The sequence below is a fragment of the Elgaria multicarinata genome, chromosome 4, assembly GCF_023053635.1.
Source record: "Elgaria multicarinata webbii isolate HBS135686 ecotype San Diego chromosome 4, rElgMul1.1.pri, whole genome shotgun sequence".
Classification (NCBI taxonomy): domain Eukaryota; kingdom Metazoa; phylum Chordata; class Lepidosauria; order Squamata; family Anguidae; genus Elgaria; species Elgaria multicarinata.
The window spans coordinates 107,514,160-107,532,175 of NC_086174.1; the positions used below are offsets into that span (position 1 = coordinate 107,514,160).

General features: G+C 41.5%; 1 protein-coding gene across 1 annotated transcript in view; it reads left to right on the forward strand.

Moving 5' to 3' along the window:
- Positions 1-3,163: 3,163 nt before the first annotated feature.
- ELOVL4 (ELOVL fatty acid elongase 4) overlaps positions 3,164-18,016 on the forward strand; it is a 45,091-nt gene continuing 30,238 nt past the window's right edge. The window contains exon 1 of the mRNA XM_063125794.1: positions 3,164-3,336. Within this exon, the coding sequence (XP_062981864.1) occupies positions 3,246-3,336 (91 nt within the window). The 5' untranslated portion in view covers positions 3,164-3,245. The remainder of the gene's footprint in view (positions 3,337-18,016) is intronic.

Genomic DNA, 18,016 nt, shown 5'->3' on the forward strand with positions numbered 1-18,016 from the left:
TTTAAAGCGCTTTAAAACACGTTGAAAACATTTTGAAAACTGTATATGCAGTGTGTCCTGGGCCCAAACAGTTGTCAAAACTGTTATAAAGCGCTTTAAAGCAGTAGTGTAGATCCCCCCCCAGTCTCAGAGGCAGTATGCCTTTGAATAAATGAATGGGAGGGTGTTTGTGGGTTTTCCACTGGCAGCTGGTTGTCCACTGATCCCACAGTGGACTAGATAGGTCTTTGGTCAGTTCCAGCACAGCTCTCCTTACATTCTTATGAGAGAGGTCCTGGCTTCCAACAAAAGTCCTTCCTGGGCAGATATGGCTTTGCTATAGGTTAATTTAATGTAAAGCAGACTTCAAGGCTTCAAATATTTCAGAATTCAGTAGACAGATTTTAAACTGAGTTATGTCACTCTGAGCATATTTTTCTGGTTTTGAAAGACCTTCATTCATTTCTAGTTTGCTTTTAGAATATAATGCATTATACTGATCAATGAAGCCTGAAACAGTTTGGGAGCAGGGTACCTGAACGACCACCTTTTCCCATATGAGCCTTTAAGACCTGCTTTAGGGTTCTTCTCTGGATGTCCCTGGCTTCAAAAGTTAACCAGATTATGATGGGGGAGAAGTCCTTTTCTCTGTGGCACCCCATTTTTTGCAATGCTCTCCCCAGACGTATTTGTACGGTGTCAACCATTACTATCTTTTTGGTAGCACGTTAAAACCATTTCATTCACCCAGGCTCTGATTTCTTCTGGCTCAACCATTTAATGGTTAAGTTGCTTTACTGTTCTTCCTTTTATTTGCTAATAGCAAAAGGGCCTAGCTTCGCACAAGGAAGAGCCCTTAGTTTGATATAACAAAGCCTTACAGAGCGAAGCCTTCAAGCAAAGTTACACAGCTGCCAGAGTTGGACACATTATGCCTGCCCTGGCCCCAAGGCACAGCTTCTGCCATGGGGTCATAGAATCATAGAATAGCAGAGTTGGAAGGGGCCTACAAGGCCATCAAGTCCAACCCCTACTCAATGCAGGAATCCACTGTAAGGGTCCTAAAGACTGTCTTGAGCTTCCCTCTTTGCCAGCCATGACTCCCTTCTTCTCCACTCTTCGTTCTTTCCCCTTACCACCCCAACTGCCATCGTTCTTCTGTTACCTGGGCAACTTGCTCCCTTGCCCCATTTCAGCTCCTCCTACATTACCCCACTTTCTTTACGAACAAAAAGACTATGCCTATAACCATCCCAGACAGAGGTAGAACAAATCCTGAAAGTTTCGTAACAATTGAATGTGTGGTTTTTGAGTCCATCGAGGATATACAAACACTTCCCTCTCTCTCTCTATATATATATGTACAAGAAGATTGGAGGATGCTTCAAGCTGGAGGGCTCCTTGTGCTAGCAATCCAAAGGCCTTGCGCAGTTGTTCTGGCTTTTACTGCTCAACAGATTTTCCACATTAAGAAGGGGTGGGGGGGAGTGAGAAGACTGAGTGGAAGATGACAATCTGGAGCCATAAAAGCCTCATCTGGAAGCACCCAAATATCTATTTAGTTGTTATACTTTTTATTGCATTTTAGTGTTGGGGAAAGCAATCATATACTCTGCTTATAGCATACCTCCTCTCTCTTGCTCACCCTGTTTGGGCACCACGGCAGGGGGGATTGAGCCCACAACACTGCCTAGAGAGAGAGGAAACATGGGTGCACAGAGCAGTCACCTCTGCTTGCTCTTGTTCGCTTGCCAACATTTCCCTCTGGAAATGTTGGCAAGCATAGAGGGATGCTTGTAGAAGGGGTAGGCCACCTCACCCCTTCAATCACTCACCTGCACTCTTCCTCTTCAGTGGCATGGTGGTGGGGATTGGGGCCTAACCAGCGAGACAGGGCAAGTCTGTAGGAAAGATGGTGGATGATGCTCCTCAAAGCAAGAGCCACTTTTTTCTCGCTCACTCCCACTGGGTAGCTATATCCGATTTCTCCCACTGCATTGGCCAAAGGGATAAGACGCCGAGTTCGGACCGGACGACACACTAATCAACAGTTGTTTCCCATTCTGTTCCTATTACCACCACCACCACCCCGGTTGATTAGTGTGTCCCCATGATCAACCCTATAGACTGCACTGCCTAGAAAGGGAGAGAGCGAGTGAGTGAGCAGGAGGTGGCATTGTAGCATTGTGGGCTCAGTCCCCCCTGCTGCAGTGCTCAGGACAGGGTGAGCAAGAGAGAGGAGGAAGAGCAGCTGCCACCTGGCCTTGCTTGCAGTACCCTTCCCTCCAGGGTGACCACATGGAAAGGAGGACAGGGCTCCTGTATCTTGAGCTTTTATATTGTATTTTATATTATGGTTTTATACTGTTGTTTTATACTTTGAATGATTTTAATTTTTGTGAACCGCCCAGAGAGCTCCAGCTATTGGGCGGTATAGAAATGTAATAAATAAATAAATAAAATTTCAGCAGGTGTCATTTGTGTGCATGCAGTACCTGGTGAAATTCCCTCTTCATCACACCAATTAAAGCTGCAGGAGCCCTTCCCTCTTTTGTATCTGTTCGCCCTACTTCCCTCAGGTGGCAAAGTTCAGAGGAGGTACCATTGGGGGAGGGGTCCCTGGCTGGGGAGTCTCCCCCCCCCCGCTGCTCCTTTTCCTTAGAAATAAAAGCAGGAGCTTGGAGCACCCCTTTCCAAATACATATAACGTTTAGTTAGTCCCTAGTTTAGTTAGGCAGACTGATGCGGTAGTATCAGTGTGCCGACCCCCTGATGCTGCCATAACGAAGCTACGCACAGCGCAGGCTCGCGGAATCCCCTCTTTATCGTCGGTGCAGCACGGGAATCAGCAGCCTGCGGTGCCACAAGGTGTGCGCCTGCGCAGCCCAGGCAGGCTGGAAGAGCGAAGTGAGATGCCACCGGGAAAAGGGGGGGGGGGAGAGCGAGGGAGGTCACGTGACGCAAGCCGAGCTCAGCGCTACGGTGCATCCCAAGGTGCCGCAGCCTCGGCGCCTGTTCTTCTGCTTTGCCTTTCCCTCCCGGCCCACGGGCGCGGGAGTCGTCTGTGGCGAGGCGGAGCCTGGAGATAGATACCCAGAGACAGAGACTGAAATTTCATTCTCAGCTCCAGGAGGGCAGCAGCAGCAGCCGCCCCGGCAACCAGCCCCAACCACGCGCATTCTCAGTTCGTCTTGCCGGCTCCTCTGCTGCTGCTGCTGCTGCTGCTCGCTCGCTCGCTCGCCTGCCAGCCAGCCAGCTAGTCAGCCATGGGTCACCCCGCCGCCGGAGAACCGGGCCTCATAGCCAACGTGGTGAACGACACCTTGGCGTTATACCGCTGGACCTGGAGCATCAGAGGTAACCAAGCGCCGAGCCGCGTCGCGCAGCCCAGCTTTTGTTAAGCTCCCCTCAGCCTCTCCGCCGCCGCGCGCCCCCTCTCCGGTGCGAACCGCAGCCGGCCGGCCGGCCCTCTTTCTTTCGCTCCCGCCCAGGCATCCCGTTAGCGCGCCTGGCTCGAGAACACCTGCCAGCCGCCTCTTCTCCTGGGTCCGGCGGTCCCGCCGCCTCCCTCCATCATCTCCCCAGCCAGCCCATAAAGAGAGGCGGCCTCCCTCTCTCCCCCTTCCTGTCCTCTCCCCTCCGTCTCCAATTCCTTGCCTGCTGTCACTGTCACACAGCGGTCAAAATGGCTCTGTGGCTCTTGTCTTGTCATGTCTAAACCCGGCTGCTGTGTGCCCGTCTATGAAGCAAGGTCGGAACGTTGCCGGCAGGTCTTTAGCCTGGGCCCGTTTTCACCTATTCCTCTACCTCTGAAAGTGGATATTCTTCTCCGTCATCATCGTTATCATTGTCATACTATCCGTTAGGCCTGCGAAACGCCAGCCCTTAATACAGCAGAAGGAGCATTTCCATTTAAGTTTGCTGTGTGGGGTTCTGTAAAAACCTCTTCTTAATATTTGCCTGACTTCTGCAAAGATTAATCACTTAGGAAGCATTTAGAATCACCTAGAATGGGAAGGAAAATCTAAAATCCTTTGTATTATAGACTTTGGTAAATTATAGCTATGTTAACCGCTGATGTGTGTTGATTACTGCATAGCTGCTCTTTCCAAGAATTCACCTTTTAACTGGGATGTGCCAATACACAAGGTCATGTGGCTGATCCACACAATAATATTTAAAAAGATGTTTGCAAACAGTTCATCATGGCTCAGTGAACCCTGTAATAAGTGGAGGGAGCTGCATGTTTACCACATGTCCATGTACACATCTCCCATTGCTATGGCATTCGCTTTGGGAACATGTGGAGGCCATGCTGAAAACATCTCATTTTTATATTGTTTTTTAGCAACTCAGGATCTGTGTGTTTGCCATGGCACATTAGATGTAAATGCAAGCTCTAGACTGATCTCAGTTTTCCAAGGTAAACTAAATGTTCTGAGCCATTGTCGTAGTGAACACTGCAAAATGATGGCTTTATAGCATAGTTAGATTAAATGGTTATATGCTCTTTATAATTAAGTGAAATGTGGGCTTGGTTTCAACATTTTAGTTTTCAAGGTGTGGTTGGTCAGGCCCTTTCTTTTATGTTGAGTTGATCTCTCATTGCAAAATGGAAGCTGAAAGTAGAACAGAAGCTGGAGTCGGTCTATAATAAAACAGACTTGCAGAATAGAAACTTAATAACAAAGTGTGGTCTATAATAAAACAGATTTGTAGAATAGAAACTTAATAACAAAGTGTGATCTATAAGAAAACAAGAGTGTCATTTAGGATTGGCATGAGTAGAACAAGTTCACAATTCTAGGCAGATAACAGGTCAGGAAGATAATGCAGCTATGTAGCGCACAGTCCTATACATGTTTACTTAGAAGCAAGTCCCAACTTGTTTAGTGGGACTGACAGGTAAGTGTGCATAGGATTGCAGCCTTAGAGTATTATGCATACAGTCCTGGCTTCTGAAAGGTATACTTGATAAATAAAACATTTCACCCATTAAAGGGCAACTGGGTACTTGGCAAATGCATATGTTAAGCTTCATGTATCATGCATGTATTCCCTTCTGGAGTCAGGATTGCATTTTATGTACACATAAAGCATAATGTGTGAGGTAGCCGTTATACTTTTCTCTTCGTACGGCTTCTACACCTTTAAAGATAGTTAACCATTTATTTGAAACACCAAGATGATTCTACAATGTAAGATGAATTTTAGTGCTGTGGAATTATGGAACTCATGTAGTCTTGGTTATAGATTCCAAGAGTTCATTAGTACATGAGCTGCCTTCCTTCCTGCTTCCACCCGTTTCTGCCATCTGTCAGATAGTAGATTAGTCTTATGTTTCACTTCAAAGAGCACATTCTTGCATGATCTGCGTTATTGTACCTCATGGGTTGTAACCACAGTTAATCAAACTTGATTCCCATTCATTTCAATGGGTCTACTCAAAGTAGGATTAACATGGATCACAACCCCAAATCCACATTTTCCCAAAACTTAAAAGTTCAAGTAAAATACAGTAGCTGTATATTTTTTTTAGTGAACCATTTTTCCTCTTCCTCATAGTGTTTTTATGATATTACTGTTTAGAATATAAGCAAACTGTTGTGCTAGTCAGCTCTAAAGATAAGGTTTTAATAACAAAATGTTTTTGCATCCTTGTTAATTCCCCTCCTCAATATAACTCATCAATATGCTGCAATAAGCTGCAGCCGAAAGATCACCTGGCAGCACAAAAAATATCATAATATGGACTTACAACAGAAATCACTTTGCTGTTTCCTTCTCTCTGAAGGAATACTTACTGCCATTTTGAGAAAACAGTGTCTAATTTCTCTTGCTTAATAGAGTATTTGAATTTCATTCATAGTTGTTACCAGAATAGCATAATATGAGGTTATTATAACAACATATTTTAGTTAAAAATATTAAAGCAAGAATTTTTAGTGTATTGTTTCTTTTGAATCTTTGGGTAGGCATAAGATTGTGGGGACATGGGATGGATGAGGAGGAATGAAAGACTTGGGGCCAGGTTATCTGAAGGAACGCCTCCTCCCATATGTACCTGACTGGACCCTAAGGTCATCCTCAGGGGTCCTTCTCCGCGAGCCCCTGCCAAAGGAAGTGAGGCAGGTGGCTACCAGGAGGAGGGCCTTCTCTGCTGTGGCACCCCGGCTGTGGAATGAGCTCCCTAAGGAGGTTTGCTTGGCACCTACATGAAATGCTTTTAGACGCCAGGTGAAGACCTTTTTATTCTCCCAGTATTTTAACAGTCTATAAATAAATTTTAACTTGGTGTTTTAAATTTTTAATTTTGCATTGCTGGTGTTTTTATCTGGTTGAGCTTTTATATTTTATTTTGTACTATGGTTTTATACTGTTGTTTTATACTTCGAATGTTTTTAATTTTTGTGAACCGCCCAGAGAGCTCCGGCTATTGGGCGGTATAGAAATGTAATAAATAAATAAATAAGCATACTGACTTCCAAATTACTAGGTTGGATCCACAAAAAGCATCTTGTAGATGGAAGGAGTCCTTCTGGTAATGTAAAGCTATTTGATCCCTGTTCCACTGGTTGAACAGGGGTGGAGACAATCTTTGCTGACTTCCACCTCCCCCTGCAGTTCCCTATGTGCCTCAAAAATCTGCTCCAGAGAGTTGGGAGAGCCCCTGGATCAGTAGTGGAGGAAATGCTGGTAACTGCGGAGGGAGGGCAAATCAGCAAAAATCACCTTGCCTCCACCTTTCCTTCAGTAGAAGTGTTCTAAGTGGAATTCAACTTGGGGATGCTCCTGCCAGCACACCAAAACTCTAGGTCCAAACAGATAGGAATATGGTTACGCTCTGGCTCTCAGAGTGTTTGTGTTTCTGTAATCACAGGCATTTGTAATTTTTATATTCAAGTTAATGTTTGTAAAATTTACAACTATACAGTTACACATAGTGCTTTTCCTAGGCATACAAACTGTAACTGTTACAACAACCCTGTAAGCCAGGTATTCCTGCCAGTATTATGTATTATTCACATGTTACAGGTGTGGGCAAAAGACTGCATGGCTTTCCTAACCCTTCCCAGTGAGTTCTTGGCTGAAGAACACTCTTAGCCAAGGACTTCCACCATAGGTCATGCTTTTAACCACTGTCCTTTCTAAGTTTTATTTTGGAAAAAGAATGGAACAATTTCCTCCAGTCTCTCTAACAGTTAAAATGTGGACTTGGCACTGACATCTACCATTTTCTATTGTATTGACAGGATTTTGAAATCTAGAGGGTTGTAGATGAAGCTTTTATGGGATAGAAATGAGTACTTCTTTATTCTTGTTCTTCCATATCTCACTAGTCCTCTGCCTTCACACATCTATTGTAATGTTATTTGAATCCCAAACCTCTTTAAAAAAAAGGGGGGGAACCAAATAGCATACAAGTCCAGTAAAATCTAAATAATCAGCTTTCTGTCCCCAGGCATATGGTTTTGTTTAAACCTGACTGTAGAACTCCCTGATAATAGTAGTAATACTACTCAGCAGATGAATCAGAACTCTGCAGCATAATTTCCTAATCCACATCATCTTGAAATTATACCACGCTGCTACAGCCTTGCCCAGCAATCACATCATAAAGTCCTTGCAATGTGTTAATATTGCTTAATGAATTAAACATTTCACCATATTGAAAACATCACCGCACAGCAACATTGCACAATGAATGAAGAAACTTTATTCTCACCTAGACACCTACACAGTTTCCCTTCATTGTTCCAACATTCCCATATTTCTAAAATCAGATTCCCCAATATCTTTTGTTCTACCTCCCCATCTCTAATCAGATGCCTCAGAGCCAACTCACCCATATTATCATCATGATGTGACTTTTTAATGCCATATGTCCTGGTGACTCCCCACAATTCCACCCTGTCTTCCACGCTCAGGATGCCTTTCAATTTAGCCTTACAAGTGTTTCTAGTGGCAGGGCAGTGGGATGTGAAATAAATCCCTTCACAGTGATGAATACAGCATGGGCCTCTATTGAAAATTGACTGCTCAAAAAGTACTTCTTGGTGAAATTGAAGGTTTGAATCAGGTTTTAGCTACTTTAAAGTTCCAAAAGAGAGTTACCTTCTTTAGAATCCAGATCAAGCCTCCCGACTGTGCACCTGCCAGATGTGTTAACAACAGCTCCCATCATCTGCCAAAACTTGATGTTGTACGGACTTTATACTGTTAGTTTTACCCTACCCTGTGCCTGCTTACCCTACCCCGTGCCTTTTCGCATTCTCTTCCCCTCCTTATTGTTTTATTATGATTCTATTAGATTGTAAGCCTATGCGGTAGGGCCTTGCTATTTACTGTTTTACTCAGTACAGCACCATGTACATTGATGGTGCTATATAAATAAATAAATAAATAATAATAATAACAACAACAACAACAACAACAACAACAACAACAACATGCAAGCTGGGGTGATGTGAGTTGTAGTCCAACACATCTGGGGGGCACCAGGTTGGAAAAGCCTTATCTAGAGCATCAAATTTTGATCCTTTCCAAATCTATTGGAGCCTCCACTCTTATTCCCCAGCATTTGTCTTCATCTTGTTATTTAAATTCCAGTTTTTCTCTACATTGAGAACTTTCAGGTTGCAGCAAATAATGAAGAATGACCGGAAAAATAACCTTTAATGCTTTCATTATATTCTTATTATATAATTACAGACCTGAAACCTAAGGAGTAGGAGCTTAATAGAAATGTGAATAGTTTTTGACAGATTATTAGTGCCATTAATAAATATGTACAAAGTAATTATTAAAGTCACATAACTTCTTATGATTTAGTTCCGTGTGCTGTCTATATCACATGATTACAAGGAGTGAGTAAGATGATAGAATACAAAATTAGTTCTCAAAAGACCATATTTTAAAAAAATGAATGCTAAAATATATTTTAGAAATCACATAAATGAAGTTAGGGTATTCAAACATGCATAACTCTGTTGACACACAACCCACAAGTAGGACATGACAGCTGGTCAGCCACTGTGTGAACAGAATGCAGGGTCATACCTACACCAAGCAGGATATGACACTTTGAAAACGGCTTGAAAACTATATATGGAGTGTGCCCTGGGCTCTAACAGTTGTCACTACTCTTATAAACCGTTTTAAAGCAGTAGTGTATATATCTTGTCCTGGATTAGATAGATCCTAGATGGACTCAAGGCACACATTTTTTCCTTTGTGCATATAGATCACATCTCCATTTAAATGAATGGGGCAATCCACATGAACAAGATACCTGTGTGTACATCTGAGTGCATAAGATTCTCCGGATTATGGAAATAACAGTGCAATTCACAATGTACTGTCAGTGAGCAATAATTAACAGGACCCAAAGAGCCCTGTGAGCAACAGGCTGGTTCCCTTTGTGCTATATCAGATGCAACTGTAAAGAGTCTCACAACTCTCAGGAACAGCTTTGGAATGGAGGGTGAGGAGTCGCTTGATAAGAAAATAATTGTATTTATAGTTTACAAGCATATGTAAAATTTCCACAGAGACAATTCCAATCCCTATCATGAAGAACAGCTGGCACAGTCCAACTAATGGACTCTCCAGGATAGTTGTACAAACCTGTTTTGAATCTCTTTTCCCATTATCTCTTCCCATTTCCAGTTTAACATTCAAACTGCACAATCTGTAGGATGAACAACTGGTGCTAGGATACAGTTTTATGGCAAAAGAACAATGAATTGTGCCATAGCACTCTGCCATCATTGTATTGGTTTTGACCTATATATTCATTCATTTATTATATTTCTATACTTCTCTACCGCCCCATAACCAAAACTCTCTGGGAAATTCCCAGATTTTTTTTTTAAAAAAACCATTAAAATACATTATATAAAGTATAAACCCTTTCATGTGAGGACATAAAACAGATAGCACAACAGCATATATCTGAAACAATTAAAAATCTTCAGCCAAAGACAATCCTGATCATATGCTGCAAAATGCCTGAAAGAAGAGGGCAGTTTTAACCTGGCACCTAAAAGATGACAATGTTGGCAGCAGGCGGGCCTTGTCACAGAGATCATTCCATAAATGGGGGGGCACCACCAAGAAGGCCCTCTCCCTTGTTGCCACCCTCCGAGCCTCCCTCACAGGAGGCTCCTGCAGGAGAGCCTTGGAAGAGTGTAGTGTACGGGTCGATTAATGCTGGGAGAGGCGTTCCATCAGATACTGTGGTCCCGAGACATGTAAGGCTTTATAAGTCAAAATCAGCACCTTGAACTGGAGATGATTATTAAATTATTTCTCAAACTCCTGTTATGACAATGCATTGTACTGGATCCAAAGTTGTGCTAGTGGAATAAATTCTGTTGGTGCAACTGTTCTGTATTCTGTTGTGCAAGAGCTAGTGAAAGGCTGTGTGTGGAAGATCTTCTGCCAGAGATTGTACAACACCTTAGGGAAACAGAAGCATACCTCATCCGTTGTTATTTTGTTTCATTCATGGACCATGTGCTCTTTTATTCTACACATGGAAGAGCACCTCTGGATACAGTCTACTTCCGGATACTCTCATATATTGTGGTATTTTGTAGCTATTTGGATTAAAATATAAAATTTGATACAGCCAGGAAAGCATTCATAGAGCTGTGTATTTTGATGGTAAAGTATGTTTGCCCCATATTTCCTCTAGTTTTACAAGAATGTTATTTCACGAAGCTAATGACTATATGAATAGAACTGTGAAAAATGTTTTGGTTTTGTAGCCTTTTACTCAAAAGCAATTGCTCCAGAGGCACTGTTCATATAGAGCTTCATCACACAGGGGAAAATAGCATTTGCTTACCAACACTTTTCCATCTGTGTGTTTGTCCCCCATTACTTCCTCTTTTGAAAGAGGAAGTAAATCATTTGCACGTGGCCCATTCAGTGGGCCGTTTTGATCCCATTGCTTCTCCTGCACACAGCAGAAGATAGTGGCAACTTCCGTCTTTAAAACACTGGGGTGTTTTTTTTGTGGTGTGAAGAAGTCTAGAAGGGGCAGGAGGAGCGTGGGATGCAGACAACAACATGAGAGGGACCTGCAAAAATCCATGAATGCCCAGTAACGAGCGTGCAATGAAACATTCATCTGATGGAGCTCATAGTCTCTCAGTGTAACTAATTTAGTGCATTTCAAACTGTATCCTAGCTTGCAGTGCTGGGATAGGAAAAGGGTAGAGAGATGTTCTTTCCAGAAGCTCTATGCACACTTGAACATCCATAGAACTGTAGATTGGGCAATATATGACACAACCATAAGCTGCCAGCAATAAATATGGATGGGAAGGCTGGAATGGAAGAAGAAAAGGGAGATTTTATAAGGCAAAAGAATGCAAGAAGAACCATGCTGAACTGGACCAAAGGCCTACCTAGTCCAGTCTTCTGTTCACAACCAGATGCCTGTGGGAAGCCCAAAAATAGATGTAATGTTTTCTCATAAAATAGTTTATCTTGCCCCTTGATATTTTTATTGCTGCTTTCTACAACGTTTCCAAATCTGCATCACTAGACTTGGAATAGATTGAGCTCATGTTCCACATAAATCCATATTCTGATAATTGATTATATGAAACAAGTTACCTTGCTATGGATGGGTCCCTATGACTATGTAGGTTATGATTGTACGCACTCTTATACATGAGTCTCATTATCATTGGTATTTCCATCTGAGAGAGAATGATAAGGATTTCTCTGTTAAACTGCTATCCTAACCAAACATATGTGGAAGAATTGTTCAGAAGCTAGTTGCACTTTTGTCTAGGTAATCATACTTCTAGGACTTGGATACCAAGCCTGGAGTACAGTTCATACAGATTTCTGCCTCGCAATGTTTATTTTAACCCATGGCAGTACATTTTCATTCAAGAGCCCAGCCTAGAGAGTGTTCTTCCGAGAGAGACAGGGGGTGGGGAGAACGCATAATTCATGTATTTAAAGGAGTTGCTACTTGGAGATACCAGCAAGAACTGTATAACCATTAAAACAAACTGAGTTATTATTACACTAGTCAAATACATGTTCTAGAAAATCCAGGCCTAGTGCTACACCACCACTCCAAATGGGAATTTAGAGTGCAATCCATTGCATGTTTACTCAGAAACAGGTCCTACTATGTTCCCTGGTCACATTCTTAAGTAAATTTGCAGTCTTAATAATGTTATGTTGGTTGCCATTTAGACATTTGGAGGTGCTTAATTTTATCTAAAATTATGTGACCGGTAGAGTACAGTACAGGATAGTGTTTAAGTGCAAATGCATGCACAGAAGGTTCAAATCCAGAAGTAATTTAGATTGCAACTAAAAATAAATTTATTCTAAGGAAATTGGGTTACTTGGAATTCAGAACATTAAAGAAAATAAGATTTATTTTTTTACTAGAGCTCCCTCCCCCTAAAAACATGGGGGGTGTAGGTTCATATCTACTTTAGTTGCAGAATTCTAAGAGTCAAATTTCATTTCCAAATTCACATACAAGGGACAAGAGAGCAGACTGATAGCCTCATGTTTCCAATCAAACAGCAAAGAAACATCACACTTAATTTACTCCATAGCAATTTAAAACTCCTTAACAATTTAATTTCCATTAAGACTATTTAAACTGGTGAAAATGGTGTTTAAAAATCCTCCTTAGGAAAAGAATCTCCAAAAGAATTATTTTTCCATACTGTTGACACTGGCAACATTAACTTGAGATATGTTATTCACTTAGTATTTGCATTTTAATTGTTTTTCTATGATCTTTTATGTAAACTCTCCATGGAATTTATATTGAAGGATGGTGCAAAAATAGTTCAAATAAATAAATGATTAGCAGTCACCACAGAAACTAGAAGTTATGACCATAAAATAAAATGAAGCTGCTTCTTGATGGATTTTCAGTAACAGACAATAAATAATAATAATAATAATAATAATAATAAGACAGTCTAAGCCACCAGCAACAATAATAGAACTGCTAAAATCTCTATGAAATTATTTCCCATAAAACGTATAGCTATATATTTGTGGTTTTAAATTGCATTTGTTTTACTTCTATTGCTAATGCTGAAGATAAATTAAGGATAAACAGGTTTTGAAATTTTGTGCTCTTAAGACATGACCCTGGGGGGGAAAGCTATCTTTAACTATGGCAAGCTTCTTTCAGGCATCTTTCTACTTAATTGTGAACATTTACTTACAGCTTGAGATTTTTCTCTCTTTCATAACCTAATTATGGTTTGAAGCATTTAATTAGCTTTCTCAATTTAAGGCAAAAGCAGGAATGTTGGACCTTTAAAGTGGTCCAGTTCATGTAACACTGGTATGATAGCAGCAATTCACTTTTATCTGGATCTTTCTTTATACTTTGAACTCCTGTGAGTTTTCTCACTGCCATCAAGATCAGGGTAGATTTTATCTATTTCTGCATGGAATCTCTGTATATCTGTGGTGATTAAGTTTACATTTCTTTGGAGTAAACAATATTTTGTACTACCACCATTAGTTAGATATTATGACTGTACTTCATTGGGAAATTCTTCTGTGCAATTTTTATGCTGAAATGAAGGGAAATTTCACAAAGAACTTTCACTGTAGAAAGATGATAACATGACTAAGGCTGCTGCAACTGTGCTTTCCCCAAATTCCCATTAATTTAGTTTCAGTTGGATTGTATCCTTTCTTGGTTGTCTCAAATTAACAAGATGTGTGTTTAATAAGGAAGCTCCTCCTCTATATTTGGGTTATCTTTCTGGAAGCAACACTACACAGTGGAAATTCCAAATAGCACACTAGTGGTACCATTCAAACAGAGATGTTGAGCCAGGGTTCCAAAGAATGAGTTATGAGCTTGTGCTCCTGCTTTGTTCCTCCCCTTTGCTCCTGTTTGGCTCCTCCCACCAGCTGGAGCAGCAAAACTAACCAGAATTCAACACTTTCCATGTCATTCAAACCATGGTTTGTTCTTGGTTTATGATTCTTGGGTTGTTTGGGGGGGAAACAAGCTGGAGCTCCAGTTCAGGTGACATGGTAAGCTATGAATTCCTGGTTAACCTAGACACCCCTGCTGGTAGGAATAGCAAAGTGAGAGCGAAGGAGTTTCAAGAAACATTCTCTGGAGTTTGGGCTTATCCTTCTGTGCAAATGTGACTATTTTGTTTCTGTGGTGCTCTTGCCCTGTAAACACACTGCTAAACAAACGGCAATCAACACTTATCAGACAGGAAGATCATGGGCAAAAAGGACCCATGGCTTCTGGATGGCTTGTTAACCATGGCAACAAGCCATCCTCTCCAGATTCTCATGACATGGCAAGCTGCACTGGCAAGGGTAATTTTGCAAATCTGCACCAGCACGTGTGGTGGGGGAAATAAGCCACCTAGCTTATTTCTCCTCCATGATTATGCAAGCCGGGTCAATATATTAACCTTACCTACCTCACAGGATTGTCATGATTTTAAAATGGAATAACACTATTGGCTTCTCTAAGCAATTTGGAAGGAAGACAGGATGCAAATACGATAAATTAGAACTAACACACTGCTCATCTTTTGACAAAGGTAATTCTCACATGCAGCTGTGTGCAGCTGACTATTGTAAACCAAGAAAGGAATCGATATGGTTTAATATATGTCTGGTTTAGAACATAGGACTGAAGCATACTATTTGACATATTTAATTATGATAGAACTCTGTATTTCTGTGGTATTTTACAATTGCTATTAAAATTCAATAATAGACATTGTGTTTTTCTGAGAAACATTATAGTTGCTTGAGTAGAAGCAGCTTGAGTAGATTAAGTTGCTTGAGTAGAAGCAGCTACCACTCTGGTTTCTTCCTTGATTTAGCTACAGGATATATTGTTGTACTAACACTGCTCCAAATTTTTGTGAGGTTGTTTTTTTGTTTTTTGATACATTGCCATCCTGGAATGGTAAAGAATCCATAAAAGATTCTTGCCTTCTACCTGTCATGCACTTTTCATGCCTGTTCAGAACTATTGTTTCTCAATAAGCTACTGTGTTTGTATTATTATTATTATTATTATTATTATTATTATTATTCAGAGGGTGTGATCCAGCCATGATGACATCATGGTCCCAGCTAGCCAATCAAATGACATGACATCCGTAAGAGAAAATAAAGCTTTCCTATTGTCCTAATTCTGTTTTTTGGAAGGGGATTTTTCTCCATTGCCCCAACAATCAGACCAGTGCTCCCTCTCTTGCCGCAGTGCTAGCCCGACTTTTGCCCTAAGCCTGTTAGCACTGTAAAGGAAGGCTTTGCCCTAAGCCAATTGTCATTATGTGTGATTATACATAACTAATAAGTGCAAAATGAGGAGAGGGATTTCTTGCCCAGATGTAGTCCCTGCTGCACTGTACTGAGCCCGACACTGACTGCTGGTAGTATAGAAACACATGCATACTTGTGTGTGCATGCATAACACATGCATACACACATGCATACACACATAACACATGCATACACACCCTATTATGCGTAGGGTGAAGAAGGTGCTTTCAGTTGCAGAACCTACTTCCGGTACCCTAGAATATTTGACAGGAATGACATGTTGTCGGTATTCTGGGTTGAACACCACTGAGGTTGTTATCATTATAGAGAAGATGGGTAGAAGTAGAACCTTCTGCTAAAACATGGTGTGCTGTATTTTAGATGTATCCTTCTGTGCTAAGGGCTGATTGAGATGAAATTGCTGGTAATAACAAAGAGTTGGATCCAAACTTCACATTCTATGAACAGAAGGGTTCTTCTGTCCATGGAAGGCAATTGATCAAGTGGAGGGTTCTCACTGGTAGAAGGTAGCATGCAACATTTGGTAAGTTCCCTCCATCTCCTGCAGCCACTTGTGCCCTCCAAAAATCTGCTCAAGCATTTCCCAACCCTCTGGAGCAGATTTTCAGAGGGTGCAAGCAGCTGCAGGGTGAAGAAGGTGTCAGCAAATGTTCCCATTCTGCTGGTGGACCACTTCTCAGGGGATGCTCCTACTGGTAAGAGCGAAGTCTGGCTCTGACCAAAAGATGTCAGCTCCTATGCTATAGTGTGGTTAATGCATCACGTTTGTAACATTGGTAGCTCGCTCTTTCTCCAAGGAGTGCAGGGATGTCTATACATTTTCTCAGCCCTGCAGTGCCTGCGGTCATACGATGCAGCTGCCGATTTGCAGCCACCATGGGGCTTTTCCCCAAAACTGTGCCTTGGAAAAGTCAGGGACTTATCCCAATTTTTCTTGAAGAAGTGAGGTCACCACAGCCCTTCCACTGAGAGATCTCGTTCCAGGGTCAATCCGTGGGTGTTCCTGAGTGGATGGCGACCAGTGATTGGTCGCCAGAAACTGGGAAGAGGGCGGGGGGGGGTTTCCAGTATCCAGATGACCACTGGAAACCATGCGCTCCTTCCTGGCATGGGGATTTCCCAGGCCCACCCCACAGCAGCAATACCACAGGATTTCAGGGGGCATTCAAGAGGCAGCTGGACAACCATCTGTCAGGTATGCTTTAGGATGGATTCCTGCATTGAGCAGGGGGTTGGACTCGATGGCCTTATAGGTCCCTTCCAACTCTACTATTCGATGATTCTAAGAAGCGGCGAAGTGGTGCTGTGAAGCGAGGACCCAGGTTTAAGTATTGAAACAGTTCTGCAAGGTATGAAGATAGGGACTTGCCCAAATCACCCACCAAGCTCCATACTAAAGGGCAGCTTTGAATCTCCACTTTCAAGCCAAACACTCTAGTCTCTGCTGGTGTAAAAACTGCTTGTCATACCACTCCTTAATCAGTATATAAAAATTCATAGCAACCTGATCCACCTGCCCTACACATGGTAATATATAGACAACACGCTAAACCATGCTGCTTAACCATAAAATGGTTTGCATTCCATTAACCATTTTGTGGTTAAGCAGCATGGTTTAGCTTGTTGTCTGAACAGGGCCACTGGGTGCCTCAGTCTGTTTGAGATCCTGAAAATAGAATGCAGGCCCATTTTATCCAAAAGGGCCCTGGCTACTTTATAGCTTAGAGAATCTATCATACTCCAAAGCTACCTGCACTTAGAAATCCTCTTTTGATCATTGCAGCAGTTTTGCAGTTATGCTGATATATTTATATAGATAGATCAAGGCAAAATTTCATGAGTTATTAAAATACATAAAACACTCCTTAAAACTAATATTTCTAAAAGTAAACTTGAACTGGATATCTAAATTAAACTTAAGTGCTTAATTCTAAAACAACTCTTAAATTGATTTCACCAAAAAATCATTTTGACAAGAAGGAGGCATTTTAAGGGCATTTAAGGGATGGATCAGTCGGTGCTTTGGATCTGCTGGATCCAAAGCCCTCCCATTCCACCAAGATGCTCTCAGATTCAGGGGAAAAATAGAGCAGCTAGCATATTTATTTTCCCATCCATTGGGAGAGAAAATATACAAACAATGTTTTTTTAAAAAAAAAAAATGTATAAATATGTGAAATTAAACAAAGCAAAATACAAACTTTTCAATGAACCCTAGAAAAAAAAGTTTCAACAAATTATAGAGCAAATGAGAGAGAACAGAGGAGAAAATAAGATAGCTGAAAGAAACTTCAAGGAAGTATTATTTACAGACTTCTTTTCAATTTAACATATTGGTTTGAAAAGATAATTAAAACTGTTGGTAAGTAACTCCATGAGCACTAGAAATATTCTGAGTTCTTTTTAGAATTCTCTAAACTCTAAACCCCAAATCCTTTACAGCCCAAGAATATCATTTGATAGATCCCATCATCAGGTAGGCAGCCAGGAAATGGCACGAAAGTGTTGATCTAACTATTGGAAGGGTGAACAGAGGCTGGGGATGATATCCTTGTGTGGTATTCTAGAATCATAGAATACTACATAAGGAAGGCAATGGTTCAGAGGTGCTGTTGCAACAGGAGGCCACAGTCAAGGATACTTGTTCTGGTCTCTCTTGAATGCCATATAAAATGTATTTGTAGCATAAATTTTC